The 17,788-nt window shown below is 52.3% G+C and overlaps 2 protein-coding genes across 3 annotated transcripts; one reads left to right on the top strand and one right to left on the bottom strand.

Annotated features, from left to right (window-relative positions):
* Positions 1 to 6,040: 6,040 nt before the first annotated feature.
* Positions 6,041 to 9,145, top strand: GADD45GIP1 (GADD45G interacting protein 1). The gene is made up of 2 exons (XM_004060118.5): positions 6,041 to 6,438; positions 8,775 to 9,145. The coding sequence occupies exons 1-2, from the start codon at positions 6,089 to 6,091 to the stop codon at positions 9,091 to 9,093; spliced, it is 669 nt and encodes a 222-aa protein (XP_004060166.1). The 5' UTR covers positions 6,041 to 6,088; the 3' UTR covers positions 9,094 to 9,145.
* A 514-nt stretch (positions 9,146 to 9,659) lies between these two features.
* RAD23A (RAD23 homolog A, nucleotide excision repair protein) lies at positions 9,660 to 17,586 on the bottom strand. Of its 2 annotated transcripts, none has more exons than XM_004060115.4 (9): positions 17,347 to 17,586; positions 15,351 to 15,512; positions 15,002 to 15,183; positions 14,808 to 14,863; positions 14,547 to 14,674; positions 14,201 to 14,279; positions 13,952 to 14,085; positions 10,475 to 10,639; positions 9,660 to 10,392 (listed from the first exon to the last, which is right to left on the bottom strand). In XM_004060115.4, exons 1-9 carry the CDS (start codon positions 17,416 to 17,418, stop codon positions 10,279 to 10,281), a joined length of 1,092 nt encoding a protein of 363 aa, XP_004060163.1. In that variant the 5' UTR covers positions 17,419 to 17,586; the 3' UTR covers positions 9,660 to 10,278. The 2 variants fall into 2 exon arrangements, with proteins under 2 accessions (XP_004060163.1, XP_018870747.1); XM_019015202.3 differs by having other exon boundaries at positions 13,952 to 14,082; positions 17,347 to 17,584.
* Between the last annotated feature and the right edge of the window lie 202 nt (positions 17,587 to 17,788).

Genomic DNA, 17,788 nt, shown 5'->3' with positions numbered 1-17,788 from the left:
TTCGGGAGGTGGAGGTGGGCAGGTCACTTGAGGCCAGGAGTTTGAGACCAGCCTGGCCAACATGGCAAAATCTCATCTCTACTAAAAATACAAAAAAAAATTAGCTCGGCGTGGTGGTGCACACTCCTGATCTCAGGTGATCCACCCACCTTGGCCTCCCAAAGTGCTGGGGTTACAGGCGTGAGCCACTGTGCCCAGTCATACTCCCAGTTACTTGGGAAGCTGAGGCAAGAGAATCGCTTGAACCTAGCAGAGGTTGCTGTGAGCCAAGATCGTGCCACTGCACTCCAGCCTGGATGACACAGTAAGATTCTGTCTCATAAAAAGAAGAAGAAGAAAGAAGAAAGAAGAAGAAGGAGAAGGAGAAGGAGAAGAAGGAGAAGGAGAAGGAGAAGGAGAAGGAGGAGAAGGAGAAGGAGAAGGAGAAGGAGAAGAAGAAGAAGAAGAAGAAGAAGAAGAAGAAGAAGAAGAAGAAGAAGAAGAAGAGGAAGAAATGCTGTACACCCATGTTCATAAGATCATTATTCACAATAGGCAAAAATTGGAGGCAGCTCAAATGTCCACGTACAGATAAATGGATAAACAAAATGTAGTCCATTCTTTTTTTTTTCCTTTTGGAGACGGAGTCTCACTCAGTTGCCCAGGCTGGAGTGCAGTGGTGCAATCTCGGCTCACTGCAAGCTCCGCCTCCCAGGTTCACGCCATTCTCCTGTCTCAGCCTCCCGAGTAGCTGGGACTACAGGTGCCTGCCACCACGCCGGCTAATTTTTTGTATTTTTAGTGGAAACGGGGTTTCGCCATGTTAGCCAGGATGATCTCGATCTCCTGACCTCATGATCTGCCTGTCTCGGCCTCCCAAAGTGCTGGGATTACAGGCGTGAGCCACCGTGCCTGGCCGCTTTTTTTTTTTTCTTTTTTTTCGAGATGAAGTCTCACTGTGTCACACAGGCTAGAGTGCAGTGGCACTATCTTGGCTCACTGCAACCTCCACCTCCTGGGTTCAGGCGATTCTCCTGCCTCAGCCTCCTGAGTAGCTGGGATTACAGGCACGCACCACCACGCTCGGCTAATTTTTATCTTTTTAGTAGAGACAGGGTTTCACCACAGGCTGTTCTCGAACTCCTGACCTTGTAATCCACCTGCCTTGGCCTCCCAAAGTGCTGGGATTACAGGCATGAGCCATCGTGCCCAGCCTAAAATGTGGTCCATTCTTTCAGCCTGACATCTGCAATTGGGGGAAAAAAAAAATGTGGTCCATTCATACAGTGGAATAGCATTCAGCCTTAAAAAGGAAAAAAAATTTTTTTTTTGAGACAGTCTCGCTCTGTCACCCAGTCTGGAGTGCAGTGACATACTCACAGCTCACTGCAGACTTTACTGCTCAGGCTCAATTGATCCTCCCACCTCAGCCTCCCAAGTAGGAGGGACTACAGGGATGCACCACCATAGCCAGCTAATTTTTGTATTTTTTGGAGAGACAGGGTTTCACAGTGTTGCCCAGGCTAGGAAAGAAATACTGACATGTTGGCCGGGCGCGGTGGCTCAAGCCTGTAATCCCAGCACTTTGGGAGGCCGAGGCGGGCGGATCATGAGGTCAGGAGATTGAGACCATCCTGGCTAATGCGGGGAAACCCCGTCTCTACTAAAAATACAAAAAAAAAAGAAAGAAAAAAAGAAATTCTGACACGTGCTACAACATGGATGAAACGTTAGGATATGCCAAGCACGGTGGCTCACACCTGTAATCCCAGCACTTTGGGAGGCTGAGGTGGGCAGATCACTTGAGGTCAGGAGTTTGAGATCAGCCTGGCCAACATGGTGAAACCTCGAAAAATACAAAAATTATGTGGTGGCGGGCGCCTGTAATCCCAGCACTTTGGGAGGCCGAGACGGGCAGATCGCGAGGTCAGGGGATCGAGAGCATCCTGGCTAACACGGTGAAACCCTGTCTCTACCAAAAATACAAAAAAATTAGCCGGGCGTGGTGGCGGGTGCCTGCAGTCCCAGCTACTTGGGAGGCTGAGGCAGGAGAATGCCGTGAACCCGGGAGGCGGAGCTTGCAGTGAGCCGAGATTGCGCCACTGCACTCCAGCCTGGGCAACGGAGCGAGACTCCGTCTCAAAAAAAAAAAAAAAAAAAAGGAATAGTGACTGCCAGGGACTGGGCGAAAGGGAAACTGGGGAGTGAGTGTATAGAGTTACAGGTTTGCAAGATGAAAAAATTCTGAGGTCAGGCATGGTAGCTCATACCTGTAATCCCAACATTTTGGGAGGCCAAGGTGGGAGGATAACTTGGGTCCCAGAATTCAGGACCACCCTGGGCAACATATTGAGACTCTATCTCTACAAATAATACAAAAATTAGCCAGGCTTGATGGTGAGTGCCTGAAGTTCCAGCTACTTAGGAGCCCGAGGTGGGAGGACCACTTGAGACCAGGAGATTGAGGCTGCAGTGATATGCCAGTGTACTCCAGCCTGGGCAACAGTGAGACCCTGTCAAGAAAGGAGGGGAGGGGAGGGGAGGGGAGCCCAGGAATTCAAGACCAACCTGGGTAACATAGAGAAAGCCCGTCTCTACAAAAAAATTTAAAATGTAGGTGGGAGTAGCGGTTCATGCCTATAGTCTTGCCATTCAAGAGACTGAGGCGGGAGGATTGCTTGAGCCCAGGAATTCAAGGCTGCAGTGAGCTATGACTGAGCCAGGGCACTCTAGCCTGGGCAACAGAGCAATACCCTGTCTGAAAAAAATAAAACTTAAAAAGCAATCATATAGGTCCTCTTCCTTTGTTGCACATTATGCTTATAAGCATCATCCATCTTGCTGTGAGAAGATGTAATATTTGCTCTTTCATTCCTGTGTAGTATTCCATTGGCTGAAACAGCATAATTTAGGTGTCCATTCTACTTCAGATGGACATTGGGTGTGAGCTATTTCCAGCTTGGTAATGACATATATATGTGGTGTTGCTATGAACATTCTTGTCTTGAGAAAATTGCAGTTATTTTTTGCGGGGGTAGAAAAGGTGTGCATGTGTGTGATTAAAGACAAAAACAACAGGCCAGGCGCGGTGGCTCACGCCTGTAATCCCAGCACTTTGGGAGTCCGAGGCGGGTGGATCACAAGGTCAGGCGATTGAGACCATCCTGGCTAACACGGTGAAACCCCGTCTCTATTAAAAATGCAAAAAAATTAGCCGGGCGTGGTGGCGGGCGCCTGTAGTCCCAGCTACTCGGGAGGCTGAGGCAGGAGAATGGCGTGAACCCGGGAGGCGGAGCTTGCAGTGAGCGGAGATCGCACCACTGCACTCCAGCCTGGGCAACAGAGCTAAACAACATCTCAAAAAAAAACAAAGAAAAAACAAAAAAAAAACGTGGCCAGTCGTGGTGGCTCACACCTGTAATCCTAGCACTTTGGGAGGCTGAAGTGGGCAGATCACTTAAGGTCAGGAGTTTGAGACCAGCCTGACCAACGTGGTGAAACCCCGTCTCTAGTAAAATATGAAAATCAGCCAGGCTTGGTGGCTTGCGCCTGTGGTCCCAGCTACTTAGGAGGCAGAGGCTCGAAAATCCCTTGAATCTGGGAGGCAGAGGTTGCAGTGAGCCAAGATTGCATCACTGTACTCTCACCTGGGAGACAGAGCGAGACTCTGACTCAAAACAAAACAAAACACAAATTCGTTTTATTTATTTTGTATATTTTACAATATAAAATATATTATACATTATAAGCAATAACTCCCACTCCTCCACCCCCAACCCCTGGAACTCCTAATCTACTTTCTGTCTCTATGAATTTGACTACTCTAGTTACCTCATATAAGTGGAATCATACAATATTTGTCCTTTGGTGACTGGCTTCTTTCACTTAGCCTAATGTCCTCAAGGTTCATCCATGTCACAGCACGTGACAGAATTATTTATTTATTTATTTATTTATTTATTTATTTATTTATTTATTTTGAGACAGAGTCTCGATCTGTTGCCCAGGCTGGAGAGCAGTGGTGTAATCTCAGCTCACTGCAACCTCCGCCTCCCGGGTTCAAGCGATTCTCCTGCCTTAGCCTCTCGAGTAGTTGGGATTACGGGTGTGCGCCACCACACCCAGCCAATTTTTGTATTTTTAGTAAAGACGGGGTTTCACCATGTTGGCCAGGCTGGTCTCGAACTCCTGACCTCAGTGATGCCTGCCTCAGCCTCCCAAAGTGCTGGGATTACAGGTGTGAACCACCGCGTTCAGCCACATTTACATTAAAAAAATAATAAATGCTAGTGGGCTTTTTGTTTGTTTGTTTGTTTAGACAGAGTCTCACTCTGTCACCCTGGGTAGAGTGCAATGGCACGATCTCAGCTCATTGCAACCTCCACCTCCCAGGTTCAAGCAATTCTCCTGCCTCAGCCTCCTGAGTAGTTGGGATTACAGGCGCCCACCACCATGCCCAGGTAATTTTTGTATTTTTAGTAGAGACAAGGTTTTGCCATGTTGGTCAGGCTGGTCTCCAACTCCTGACCTCAAGTGATCCACCCGCTTCAGCCTCCCAAAGTGCTGGGATTACAGGCGTGAGCCACCAAGCCCAGCCTAATAAATGCTAGTTTAAATGTATAAAAGTAAAGTTAAAAATATAATTTTTACGCAGCCATAAAAAATGATGAGTTCATGTCCTTTGTAGGGACATGGATGAAACTGGAAACCATCATTCTCAGCAAACTATCGCAAGGACAAAAAACCAAACACCGCATGTTCTCACTCATAGGTGGGAAGTGAACAATGAGACCACATGGACACAGGAAGGGGAACATCACACACCGGGGACTGTTGTGGGGTGGGGGGAGGGGGGAGGGATAGCATTAGGAGATATACCTAATGCTAAATGACGAGTTAATGGGTGCAGCACACCAACATGGCACATGTATACATATGTAACAAACCTGCACGTTGTGCACATGTACCCTAAAACTTAAAGTATAATAATAATAAAATAAAATAAAAAAACTTTTTGAAGGGAAAAAAAAAAAAAAGACTAGCATGGGGGAAACCACCCCCGTGATCCAACCACCTCCCTTCCCCGACATGTGGGGATTACAGATCCCTCCCTGGACACATGGGGATTATAATTCAGGATGAGATTTGGTTGGGGACACAGAGCCAAACCATATCAGTGGCCCTGCCACAGCCTCTTATTTTTGATTTTTCAATGTGTTCATTCAACATGATTTCAAATTATTCATTGGAGGGCTACTGTGTGCACAGAAGACACATGGATGAATAAAACAGTATGGTTTCTGATATGCAAAAAACAAAAATACAATTTTTACCCAAAGAACACTGAACACTTAAAAAAGAAAAAAATATACACATATATATATTTGTAGCCAGGTGAGCGTATATATATATTTATGTGTGTGTGTGTGTATGTATGTATGTATTTATTTTTATTTATTAATTTTTTTAGACGGAGTTTCGCTCTTGTTACCCAGGCTGGAATGCAATGGCACGATCTCGGCCCACCCCAACCTCCGCCTCCCGGGTTCAAGTGATTCTCCTGCCTCAGCCTCCCGAGGAGCTGGGACTACAGGCATGCGCCACCATGCCCGGCTAATTTTGTATTTTTAGTAGAGACGGGGTTTCTCCTCTCCTCCCGGAAGGCGGAGGTTACAGTGACCCGAGATCACGCCATTACACTCCAGCCTGGGCGACAGAGCGAGACTCTGTCCCGAAAAAAAAAAAAAAAAAGTCAGACTGGTCTCGAACTCGCGACCTCAGGTGATCCGCCCGCCTCGGCTTCCCAAAGTGCTGGGATTACAGGCGTGAGCCACCGCGCCCGACTAAAAATATATATTTTTAAGTGTCAGTGTGCAGAAAGGAGAAGAAAAAAAGTGAAAATTAAAAATGACTTTAATCAGTAACTGCTTACCTAAAATTTAAAGTTATACTTGGAAACGTATAAAACCCATACTATCCCCTTCGCCGCCCTCCCCCGAACTGAGGCAGCAGGGACACCCCTCGCCCTGCCCTGGCCCACACCGGGCCTCGCGCTCAGGCACCGGGCGTGGACAGCCCGGCGGGCCTGTGAGGACCCCGCACAGCCAAGATGGCGGCGTCCGTGCGACAGGCACGCAGCCTAGTAGGTGTGGCGGCGACCCTGGTCCCGGGTTCCCGTGGCTACCGGGCGCGGCCGCCCCCGCGCCGCAGGCCGGGACCCCGGTGGCCAGACCCCGAGGACCTCCTGACCCCGCGGTGGCAGCTGGGACCGCGCTACGCGGCTAAGCAGTTCGCGCGTTACGGCGCCGCCTCCGGGGTGGTCCCCGGTTCGTTATGGCCGTCGCCGGAGCAGCTGCGGGAGCTGGAGGCCGAAGAACGCGAATGGTACCCTAGCCTGGCGACGATGCAGGAGTCGCTGCGGGTGAAGCAGCTGGCCGAAGAGCAGAAGCGTCGGGAGAGGTGCGTGCGTGCAGGCAGACGCGGGGCTGCCCTCTGTGCCCCGTGGGCGAACTGGGCCCCAAACCGTGCCTACCCCTTCGGGGTCACGTCGCAGCATCTGCATGTTGTAGATTTATGTATACGCTCACCTGGCCGCAAAACAAACTCAGAATAACGTCCATTTAGTCATTCATCAGCAAGGTTTTTTTTGTTTGTTTGTTTTTTGGAGACAAGAGTCTCGCTCTGTTGCCCAGGCTGGAGTGCAGTCGCAAGATATTGGCTCACTGCAACCTCCGCCTCCCCGGTTCAAGCGATTCTCCCGCCTTAGCCTCCCGTGTAGCTGGGATTACAGGCGTGCACCACCACGCCCGGCAAATTTTTGTAGTTTTAGTAGAGACGGGGTTCCACCATGTTGGCCAGGCTGGTCTCAAACTCCTTACTTCAAGTGATCCACCTGCCTCAGCCTCCCAAAGTGCCGGGATTACAGGCGTGAGCCATCACGTCCGGCCATCACGACCAAGTCTTTACTGAGCGCATACCGTGTGCAAGACCCTGTCCCAGGCCGGGGGCGGTAGCTCGTGCCTGTAATCCCAGTTATTTGGGAGGCCGAGGCAGGCCCCAAAAGGGCCCTTAATATCAGATGGCGACAGCTGACAGGCAAGATAATACCAATGATGACAGCCGACTAGTAGGAAGGTAAAAGAGTGAAGAGTGCGTGCCTGAGGGCAGCTTTGGTTTGGGAAGCCTCAGGCCTCTCTGAGGAGGTGATGTTTAAGCAAAGACCTGAATAACCAGACTTAGCTATGGGGCGATCTCTTGGGTAGAGAGTTTCTGGTAAAGGGAACAGCTGGGGCAAATGCCCTGAGATACGATATGCCTTAAAGAACAGCCAGGAAGCCAGTGTGGCTGGGGAAAAGGTGAGGGCAGGAAGGTGACGGGTCCTGGAACCAAGAGGGCAGAGGTCAGATACAGAGGCAGGTCTGAAGGACCAGGGGCATCTTTTTGTTGTTGTTGTTGTTGTTGTTGTTTTGAGGCAGAGTTTTGCTCTTGTTGCCCAGGCTGGAGTGCAATCTCAGCTCACTGCAACCTCTGCCTCCCAGGATCAAGAGATTCTCCTGCTTCAGCCTCCCGAGTAGCTGGGATTACAAGCGCCCACCACCACGCCTGGCTCATTTTTTGTATTTTTAGTAGAGATGGGGTTTCGCCATATTGGCCAGGCTGGTCTCAAACTCCTGACCTCAGGTGATCCACCTGCCTCGGCCTCCCAAAGTGCTAGGATTACAGGCGTGAGCCACCGCGTCCAGCCAGACCAGGGGCATCTCTTATAGATAATGCCACATCCTGGAGCGTGAAGGGGGTAGGTCAAGTGTGTTCCTGGTGTTTAACCTTCTTGTTTTCCTAATAGCCTTAAGAGGAAGAAGGGATTGCCCTAATTTTAGAGATGAGGAAACTGAGGCTTGGCGAAGTGAAGTCATGCGTCTGATCACCCAGGCAGGGAATCATGGAGCAGGGACTCCTGTTTCTGCCCCTCCTCAGCCAGATGACCATTATAGGGCTTAATTCTTTTACTCTTCTAATCCTTAAATGAGGCTGTCATAAAAAAGAACGAGATCATGTCCTTCACAGGGACACGACGGGAGCTGGAGGCTATCATCCCTAGCAAACTAACACAGGAACAGAAAACCAAATACAACGTGTTCTCACTTGTAAGTGGGAGCTAAATGATGAGAACACATGGACACACAGGGGAGCAACACACACTAGGGCTTTTTGGAGGGTGGAGGGAGAGGATCAGGAAAAATGACCTCTGGGTACTAGGTTTAATACCTGAGTGATGAAATAAATCTGTACAAAAAACCCCCATGACACAAGTTTACCTATGTGACAAACCTGCACTTGTACCCCTGAACTTAAAAGAAAAAAATGGGGCTGTGACTGGTAGCTACAAACTCAAGGATTGGTGGGAAATGTCTTTCTTGCTTTCACTCCTGTGCCTAGAATTGGGCCTGGCCTCTGTACAGGAAGTGCTCAGCAATGTCTATGAAATAAAGGTGTGAAATTATCCATGGGAGTGGCACTTGGCTTGCTCAGTAGGCAGCTCAGTGAAATGTTGATTTGGCTTTGGCACCTGGGGTTTACTGGGGCTTGACATGCCCTTGTGATCAAATTCATGCACAGGTAACTTTCTCATCATCTCTTCCTGTTTCTTCACTTGTCAAGGGCTTTTCCTGACAGTTAATCTACTGGGGGAGTTGAGGAGGCAGGCTCGTGGGCAAAGGCCTATGGGTGAGATATGGGTGGGTGGGCTCTGCCCTGGCTGAGTGCCAGTGTCACAGCCCACTCTCCCTCCCCTGCAGGGAGCAGCACATCGCAGAGTGCATGGCCAAGATGCCACAGATGATTGTGAACTGGCGGCAGCAGCAGCGGGAGAACTGGGAGAAGGCCCAGGCTGACAAGGAGAGGAGGGCCCGACTGCAGGCTGAGGCCCAGGAGCTCCTGGGCTACCAGGTGGACCCAAGGAGTGCCCGCTTCCAGGAGCTGCTCCAGGACCTAGAGAAGAAGGAGCGCAAGCGCCTCAAGGAGGAAAAACAGAAACGGAAGAAGGAGGCGCGAGCTGCTGCATTGGCTGCAGCTGTGGCTCAAGACCCAGCAGCCTCTGGGGCACCCAGCTCCTGAGGCTTTGTCCCTTCCCAATAAAGCCTGCTACCTGGCAGTACCCCTGAAGAGATCTGCGTCCTCTCAAGGTGTGCCTCTCTGGGTCCCCTGGTTCCTCCCCCAATACTTAAGGGCTGGGGAATCCCCCACTTGACTGTACTCAAAAGGGGACAGGGACTCTAGGCCCTGCTGACTAACTGGGGCTTCAGTGGGAGGAAAAGGGGGGTGTGCAATGGGCAAATAATGGAGAAGCAGATGGCAGAAGAGAAGAAGGCTTCTGTTTACCAACATTCATCTCCAGTAATTAGCCAATTACAAGGCTGGTGGGGGAGGGAAGTATAGCCAAAACAGACTGTGGTGATGATGGTGGGGGCCGGGGAGAAGCAGTCCTTGTAACGTTGGGCTGGGGTCCACTGCCTGGAAATGACACACTGGGGAAGGAGACACTGGAAGCCTCAATCTGCAGGGACTCACAGACTCCTCTCCCCCTTCCAGGCACCCGTCACCATGCCTGCCTGTGCCCAGCCAGCCCCCCAAGACCCAGACAGGTGGGCGCGGGGAGCCCCAGCAGGCACAGACCATAGGGCTGGTTTTTAAAACTTTATTCACTTCAAAACCTTTATCAGAGACACGGTTCTGTTCTGGGGTGGGGGTGGCCTTGACAATGAGCTGATGTTAGCCCTTCTCCAGGCTGGAGGCCAAGGCCAGACTGGGGAGGGGGCCTTGGGCCTTTCAGGACTTGCCCTAGATGGAAAGATTTGGGCCACTCCAATGGAGGATCAAAGTTGGGGCTCCAGCTTCCCCTCATCCTAGAAGAGGATGGGGTGGGGGGCGGGGGGTCCTCAGGGGTTTTTCGGAGGATGGAGAGGCAAGCAGCCGCCTTTCCGTCTGGCTGCAGAGAGCTGGGACAGAGGCCAAGAGGGGCCCATCTGTCGCCTCCCAGTCCTGCCAGCTTCTCTGAGCAGGCTGGGCTGGGGAGGACGACGGGGGGACAGCTGTCTGGCCTGGGTCTTCTCAGAGTGAGATGGGAACAGGGGCCACTTTAGGAGGACAGGAAGCTGGACTGTTTGCTTGTTTTTTTTTTTAAGATTTTTGATTTTTTTTTCCATTTCTTAAATAAACATGAATATATATATATTTTTTCTTTTATAAAACTTTCATGGAATAAGGGTAGGGTGGGGGCTTAGGTGGCCTGGCTTCCTGGCATCACTCGTCATCAAAGTTCTGACTCAGGAGGAAGTTGGCAGCCAAGTTCTCATTTTTTTCACACGCGAAATAGGCCTGGATGACCAGGCTCTCTGGGAAGCCCAGGGCCTTCAACTGTGGGAAGATGGGTTAAGTGTGAGCAGGAGAGGGTAGGGGTCCTGCCCACCTGCAGTCACCCCTCAGCCAGGCCTCTTACCCTCTCTATAGCTTCTTTCTCCTGCGGCGTCACCTGGATGTAGTTCATCTGCGGGGCCTCCTCTCCTATGGCGCCCACCTCCCCCTCCACATCTGAGATGTCCGCCAGCTCCCCAGGGGGCTCGTTCAGCATCTGGATGAACTGCTCCTGGTGCCGGCTGATTTGCTGCAGGAGAGGGTGGGGAAGGGAAGGTAATTCACAGCCCTGGTCCCCTCCTCTCCCCAGGTCATCACACTCCTTGCTTTTTCATTCAGTCAGGCAAATATCCAGAGGAGCCTGTTCTGGCCAAACACAACATAGCAGTCGACACAAGCCCTACCCTGGAAGAGCTGATCATGTGCTTTTAAGTGAGCCAAGAAATAAGCCGGGCGCGGTGGCTCACACCTGTAATCCCAGCACTTTGGGAGGCAGAGGCAAGTGGATCACTTGAGGTCAGGAGTTCGAGTCCAGCCTGGCCAACATGGTGAACCCCCATCTCTACTAAAAATACAAAAAGTAGCCAGGTGTGGTGGCAGATGCCTGTAATCCCAGCTACTTGGCAGGCTGAGGCATAAGACTGAACCCAGGAGGCGGAGGCTGTAGTAAGCCACTGAACTCCAGCCTGAGCAACAGAGCAAGACCCTGTCTTGAATAAATAAATACATAAATAGGCTGGCTGCAGTGGTTCACACCTATAATCACTTGAGGTGATTCTAGACCAGCCTGGAGTTCGAGACCAGCCTGGCCAATATGGTGAAACCCCGTCTCTACTAAAATACAATAATTAGCTGGGTGTGATGGCACGTGCCTGTAATCCCATCTACTCAAGAAGGCTAAGGTAGGAGAATCACTTGAACACGGGAGGCAGAGGTTGCAGGGAGCCGAGACTGTGCCACTGCACTCCAGCCTGGGCAACAGACTCTCAAAAATAAGTGAGTGAGCCAATAAATGAACCAGACAACTGCAAGTGTCTGGCTAGGAAGGAACTGCAGATGAGGGCTGGTGGAGAGGCCTGCAGTATGGCGGATGCAGAGGGTTTCCTCCAGGTAAAGCAAACAGCAAGTGCAAAGGCCCAGGGTGGATGCATCTGGGAAGTCTCAGAAACAGAAGCAGGAACAGAGTGAATGGGGCTGGGCACGGTGCCTCATGCCTGCAATCCCAGTACTTTGGGAGGCCGAGGCAGGCAGATCACTTGAGGTCAGGAGTTTGAGAGCAGCCTGACCAACATGGAGAAATCCCATCTCTACTAAAAATATAAAATTAGCAGGGCGTGGTGCCACATGCCTGTAATCCCAGCTACTCTGGGGGCTGAGGCAGGAGAATCTCTTGAACCCAGGAGGCGGAGGTTGCGGTGAGCTGAGATCGCGCCACTGCATTCCAGCCTGGGCAACAAGAGCGAAACTCCATCTCAAAAACAAACAACAACAACAAAAAAACAAAAAACAGCGAACAAGGGAAGGGGGAGGAGGCAGACAATGACACCAGAGAGGAAGGCCCAAGTCAGACCCATTTTCTAGAGCAGGGGGAAGCCACGGTGGTGACAGTTACACGGGAAAAGACGTGGTCTGTGGATCTTTTAGAAAGGTGAACTTGGCCGGGTGTGCTGGCTCACGCCTGTAACCTCAACAATTTGGGAGGCAAGGCAGGAGGGACTACTTGGGCCCAAGAGTTCAAAACCAGCCTGGGCAACATAGAACCTGTCTCTATTCCCACCTACCAGCCCCCAAACCAAAAAAAGTGAACTCATCTGGGTGTTGGGTTTAGGTATCTGAAAGTTCATTTGTTCATTTTTGTTTCTGTTCTTTTTGAGACACTCTCACTCTGTCACCCAGGCTGGAGTGCAGTGGGGCAATCTCGGTTCACTGTAATTTCTGCCTCCTGGGTTCAAGCGACTCTCCTGCCTCCGCCTCCTGAGTAGCTGGGACTACAGTGGCCTGCCGCCATGCTCAGCTACTTTTTGTATTTATAATAGAGATGGGTTTTTGCCATGTTGGCCAGGCTGGTCTAAAACTCCTGACCAAGTGGTCTGCCTGCCTTAGCCTCCCAAAGTGCTGGGATTACAGGCATGAGCCACTGTGCCCTACCTGGGTATCTGGAAGCTCTGATATAACTCTACCATTGTATGCATCTGATCTTTTTCACATTAAAGAAGAAAGTGCTTTTCAGTCAGCCAGGCGTGATGGCTCACGCCTGTAATTCCAGCACTTTGGGAGGCCAAGGCGGGCAGATCATTAGGTCAGGAGATTGAGACCATCCTGGCTAACAGGGTGAAATCCCGTCTCTACTAAAAATACAAAAAATTAGTCAGGCGTGGTGGCGGGGCGCCTGTAGTCCCAGCTACTCGGGAGGGGGCAAAAGAATCGCTTGAACCTGGGAGGCGGAGGTTGCAGTGAGCCGAGATTGCGCCATTGCACTCCAGCCTGGGAGACAGAGCGAGATGATTTCCTCTCAAAAAAAAAAAAAAAAAAAAGAAAAGAAAGTGCTTTTTAGTCATCTGCCTCATGGATGAAAAGTGGACTGTGGGACTATGCAGTGGCAGAGGCCCAGGAAGAGGCTGCCAGGGAGCTGGAGTGCAGGGAGGCGCTGAGTGGGGAGAGCAGACAGGACAAGGGGTGGACCCCAGCAGATCCCCAGGGCCTGGGGCTGAAGCAACCCCAAGCTAATCCTTGCAGAGATCGGGGAGGACTGGGGAGGTCTGTTCTAAGTCTTAGAAGTCTAGTCTAGGGAGCACTTTGATGGAGAGTTAATTAAGCCAGCCATGGAGTATGGCATTCAGAGAGGCCTGGGCTGGCTACATAGATTTGGGGGTTCCCATACAGACTGAAGGCCCCAGGACACTATGAGGGAGGGCTGAGTGCAGATGAAGAACACGACCGACCAGGAGGAGCTGGCAAGGGACTGAGAAGTGAGAGGAGCAGGGTCAGACAGCAGGGTCCTGAGCCAAGACCGGTAGGCACTTCACCGAGAACCCGGAGGAACCTACTTGCACCCAGGGGGCCACTCCCCTACTCTTCCTGTGAACCTTCAAGGGCAAGATGGAGCCTCACTGAGCAGAGTCGTCCCAGAGCCAACTGGGGCACAGCTGTCCCAGAGCCAACTGGGACACAGCTGTCCTGGGTGACGTCATGCCACCTTACAGACATTTACGCAGCACCATCTGTATGTGAAGCCAGAGCCCCAGCCCAGGACCCCACCCCGAGGCAGGAGGCAGACACACACACTACCAGCTGCGTGACCCTGGAAATGACAGGCTGCTCTAAGTTTCCGGTGTCTTCTTCTGTGGGAGGTGATGTTGACAGCACCCACACCTTACAAGGTGGTTGGGAAGACTGAGAAACCGTGGGGGTCACCAGGTCACAGGAAGCACAGGGGCGTGGGGGAAGCATGTGCTTAGTCCTGCTTTCCAGACTAGAACGATTCCTACGTGTTATGGACTCTGGTGCCCGCAGGGAAGGGAAATGGTGGCTGCCTTAGCTCCCTCTGCCCTTGGGACCACACCTGTAAAAGCTGAGGGTTCTCCTGGCCCAGCTGCTGGAGCAGGGCGGGCAGCAGCGCAGGGTTCTGCTGAATCACCTGCCGCATGTTCTGGAACTGGGGCTGGTCCCGCAGGAACTCCAGGGGGTTCTCTCCTGCTGGTAGTAGGAAGGTGTGCAGTCAGACACCACGCCGGGCTCCTAGGAGCACTGCGGGGTAGAGTGTGATGTGAGTCAGGTACCTGGAGGGCAGATGCGGCATGTGCACACCCACCTGCTTCCGTGGCCGGCTGCTCCGATACCTGGCTCTCCTGGACAGAACCGTGTTCCGGCTCGGGGCTCCCAGGAATTCCCTGTCAGGGGTCCTGTTTAGTTCTAATGCACAGACCTCCTGCTGCCACCCTCCTCCATGCCCTGGCAGGACACAGATGAGGCCTCGGCCCTGCCCTCCAGAGGCCCACCCACCACTCACATCCAGCCTCCTGTGGGAAGCCTTTAGTGGCTAGAATCACTACCCAAAGGCTTTTCAGGGCAGGTTTTGCCTTCCCAACCGCCCATCAGGGCAGTGACGCCCGTGTACTCCCTCAAGGCCTCCCCGGGAGGCGGAAGCCCCACCTCACCGTGAGCAGATACTCCACGGCTCGGTGGGGGTTGTTGTAGCTGGCTCTCAGGGCGGCCACGACCCGCTCCCGCTCATAGCCCATGGACATGATCTCCGTCAGCATCGTCTCATACTCAGAGCCCGTCACTGTGGAGGAAGCAGCAAAGCCTAGGTCACCAGGAAGAGGAAAGGGCAGCTCCCAGGCCCTCCCGCACCCAGACAAGGCCCAGCTGATGGCTGGGGCACCCAGTCACCTCTGCCCTGGGGACCACCCACCCACCTAGCGTGGAGGCCGCGTCTTCCTCTCGCCCGCTGCTACCTGAAGAGGGAACAGAGCTGCAAATTCAAGAGAGAGAAATCGGACCCTGGCTTCTGGCGGCTTGCCCTCCCTCCAGGTGTGTGGGACCACTTATGTGGACGCTGGAATGTGCTAGGAGGACAGGGCCCAATCTGGGACTGCTGCCCCCGCCTTACCCTGACACAGACTCTGGGGACGTCGTGGGGGCGGATTCCTCTGATGGGCTCTTGTCCTCTCTGGCGGCAGGTGGGGGATGGGACATGCCTGAGGTGGGGGCAGGCGGGAAGGATGTAGAGGACTCTGGGGCAGCTGTGGGTGAGGCCTCTGGGGGTGCTGAGGTACCCTGGCCGGCTTTGGTCTGCGACAGCAAGAAAAAGGGAGCTGGCATCAGCAACCCTATCAGACCCAACAACCCGCTCCACTGTGGCCCCGCCCTGTTCAAGGCTAATCTCTCCTGGGCACACAGGCTCTTTGCCAGCTACCCAGCTCGTCCACCCACCCTCCCAGCCAGCACACGTCACTCACCTTGGTCACCATGACGACCACAAAGTTCTTCTCATCGATGCGATAGTCCCTGATAGGGACATCGTCACTCAAGATCTTGCCGGCATAGATGAGTTTCTGTCCAGCCACAGGGAAGGCATCACGACCCTTCTCAGCTTCTATCTTCTCCTTTAGCACCTTCACCTAGAGGGAGTGGTACAGACAGTCACTGGAGACCCCAAGATTCTCTTTTCCCTTCTAGTTTAGGACAGAGAAACTGCCAGCCCTGATGGCAGAAAGGCAAGCACGCTGGGTTTTTTAAGCTTTCTCAGCATCTAAAGCATGCTAGATTTGAATTCATTCAATCATCATGCCATTCAACACAGTATTTACTTATACTAAACACTCATTATGTACCAGGTGCTGTTTTAGACACGGAGGCCACAGCACAGAACAAACTCAACACAAGTAAGTCCCTGCTCTCAATGAGAGAACACTAATGTGAAGAAAATGTAATTTCGGGTGGTATAAAGTATAATTAACAGAATAAAAGGGACAGTCCCCCACTCTACACTCTACCTTGGACAATAAGTGACTAATAGTTAATAGTGATATTTCTTTTTTAATTTTAAGAGGCAGGATCTCGCTGCCGCCCACGCTGGATTGATGTGGCACGATCATCGCTCACTGCAGCCTCAGACTCCTGGGCTCAACTGGTACTCTCGTCCAGCCTCGGGAGTAGCTAGGACTAAAGGTACACACCACCACTCCAGGCTAATTAAAAATATTTTTTTTTTTTTGTAGGTAAGAGTCCCCCTATGTTAGGCTGGCTGGTCTCAAACTCCTGGCCTCAAGCAATCCTCCTGCCTCTGCCTCCCAAATCATCAGGATTAGAGGCATGAGCCACCGTGCCTGGCCAATAGTGCTACTGTAAATATATATGTGTCATACCTTTTAAGTTTCCTATGAAATACGTTTAATTGGTCTCATTTTATTTATTGATTTTTGTTTCTTCTTTTTGTAGAGAACGGGGTCTCACTGTGTTGCCAGGATGATCTCGAATTCCTAGGCTCAAGGGCTCCTCTTGCCTCTGCCTCCCTAAGTGCTGGGATTACAGGCGGAAGCCAGCAGGCGACCGGTTCATTTGATATTTGAGAAAACGGAGGCACAGACAGGTAGGCAGGTTAACTTGCCCAAAGCCAAACACTTGAGCTGATCAAAAAATGTGTGTTTCCTTTTCTACAAAAAGTGGACTTCAATGTCTCCCTCACTATGCAAAAAGCGCCAAGTACCCAATAGACATTCAGTATGTTTGAATTAGGTCCTAATTCTACTTTTGACTAAAAAGGCAGCATAATATTTATACCGTGGACGCTCACACGAGGCAGAACCGAATTTGAATCCCAGCTCTGCCATTACTTGTGTGTGACTGTGGCAAAGTTCCTCAATCCCTAGGTTTCCACATCTGTAAAATGGTCAGAGGTCCCCAATGACAAGCCCGTTTTGCACAGCGGTAAAACAATACTACAACACTCGGTGACTGATAAAAAATAAACGGCCAACAAACACGGACCACCAAAATTATAAAGACTGAGACCCGTTTATTATCATTAACATCGTTGTTGTCGTCACTACTCAGTATCTCCTGGTCATTACTCCTAGATTCGACCACCAGTGTCCCAAGGAGACGCCTGCAAAGCTGGGAACGTGGAGCCCAGTCCTGGAGAGCTTGGCCTGCCCAGGAATCCGAGCTTGTGAGTCCCGCGCCCCGCGAGAGCGCTGACATTGGAGCCGGGGCCTGGCCAGCGCCCCGGGGGTGGGGCCCCGCCCGGAGACTGGCGCAGGAGCGCCGCCCGATCGGCTGGGGGCTGGGCCAAAGACCATCGGGGGGTCCAGGAAAGTCGGGCAGGTCGGGGGTCTGGGCAGGGCCGACCCGCGCCGTCCTCCCTGCCCCTCCCGTTGGGATTCTAGCCTCCCCGCCCCCACCCCACCCCCGAAACCCGTCGCTCCCGCCCCCGGGCTCCGGCCCGGCCCGCACCGTCTCGTCAGGCTCCATGCGGATCTTGAAGGTCTGCTGCTGCAGCGTTTTGAGCGTGATGGTGACGGCCATGGCGGGGCCCGAGCGACGCGGCGGCCCCGGGATCCTCACACAACATGCAACTCACGCCGCCGCCATCTTAGCGCCCAGGCGCGCCGCGCCGCGCGCCGACCACTTCCGGGGCAGGCAATGCGCGCGCTGACCACCGGCGCACGTGACCTGCGCACGCCCTCCTTGGCCTTTGTGGGCATGCGCACGAGCGCGTTCTCGAGCGAGGCACGCGCAGACTAAACTCCAAGCTGTGGGCGGGGCTTCTTGCTCGGCCCGCACACGTGGTCTCCTGAGTGACGCCATGCCCGTTATCGGTGACGTCACGGAGCTGCAAAGTGACTCTGATGTCCCCACTCTCACGCTCAAATGAATTTTTAACAAAGTTTTTATG

The sequence above is a fragment of the Gorilla gorilla genome, chromosome 20, assembly GCF_029281585.2.
Source record: "Gorilla gorilla gorilla isolate KB3781 chromosome 20, NHGRI_mGorGor1-v2.1_pri, whole genome shotgun sequence".
NCBI classification, from domain to species: domain Eukaryota; kingdom Metazoa; phylum Chordata; class Mammalia; order Primates; family Hominidae; genus Gorilla; species Gorilla gorilla.
Note: the sequence above shows the minus strand (reverse complement) of the source record. Positions and strands in the feature narration are given on the sequence as shown.

Excerpts from the sequence above, each read along its gene's own strand:
- RAD23A (XM_004060115.4), bottom strand. The coding sequence starts at position 17,418 with ATGGCCGTCACCATCACGCTCAAAACGCTGCAGCAGCAGACCTTCAAG. Across the intron at positions 15,184-15,350 it reads TGGTCGTCATGGTGACCAAG|ACCAAAGCCGGCCAGGGTAC; the intron begins GTGAGTGACGTG and ends TTGCTGTCGCAG. Across the intron at positions 14,675-14,807 it reads AGACGCGGCCTCCACGCTAG|TGACGGGCTCTGAGTATGAG; the intron begins GTGGGTGGGTGG and ends CTTCCTCCACAG.
- GADD45GIP1 (XM_004060118.5), top strand. The coding sequence starts at position 6,089 with ATGGCGGCGTCCGTGCGACAGGCACGCAGCCTAGTAGGTGTGGCGGCG. Across the intron at positions 6,439-8,774 it reads GAGCAGAAGCGTCGGGAGAG|GGAGCAGCACATCGCAGAGT; the intron begins GTGCGTGCGTGC and ends CCTCCCCTGCAG.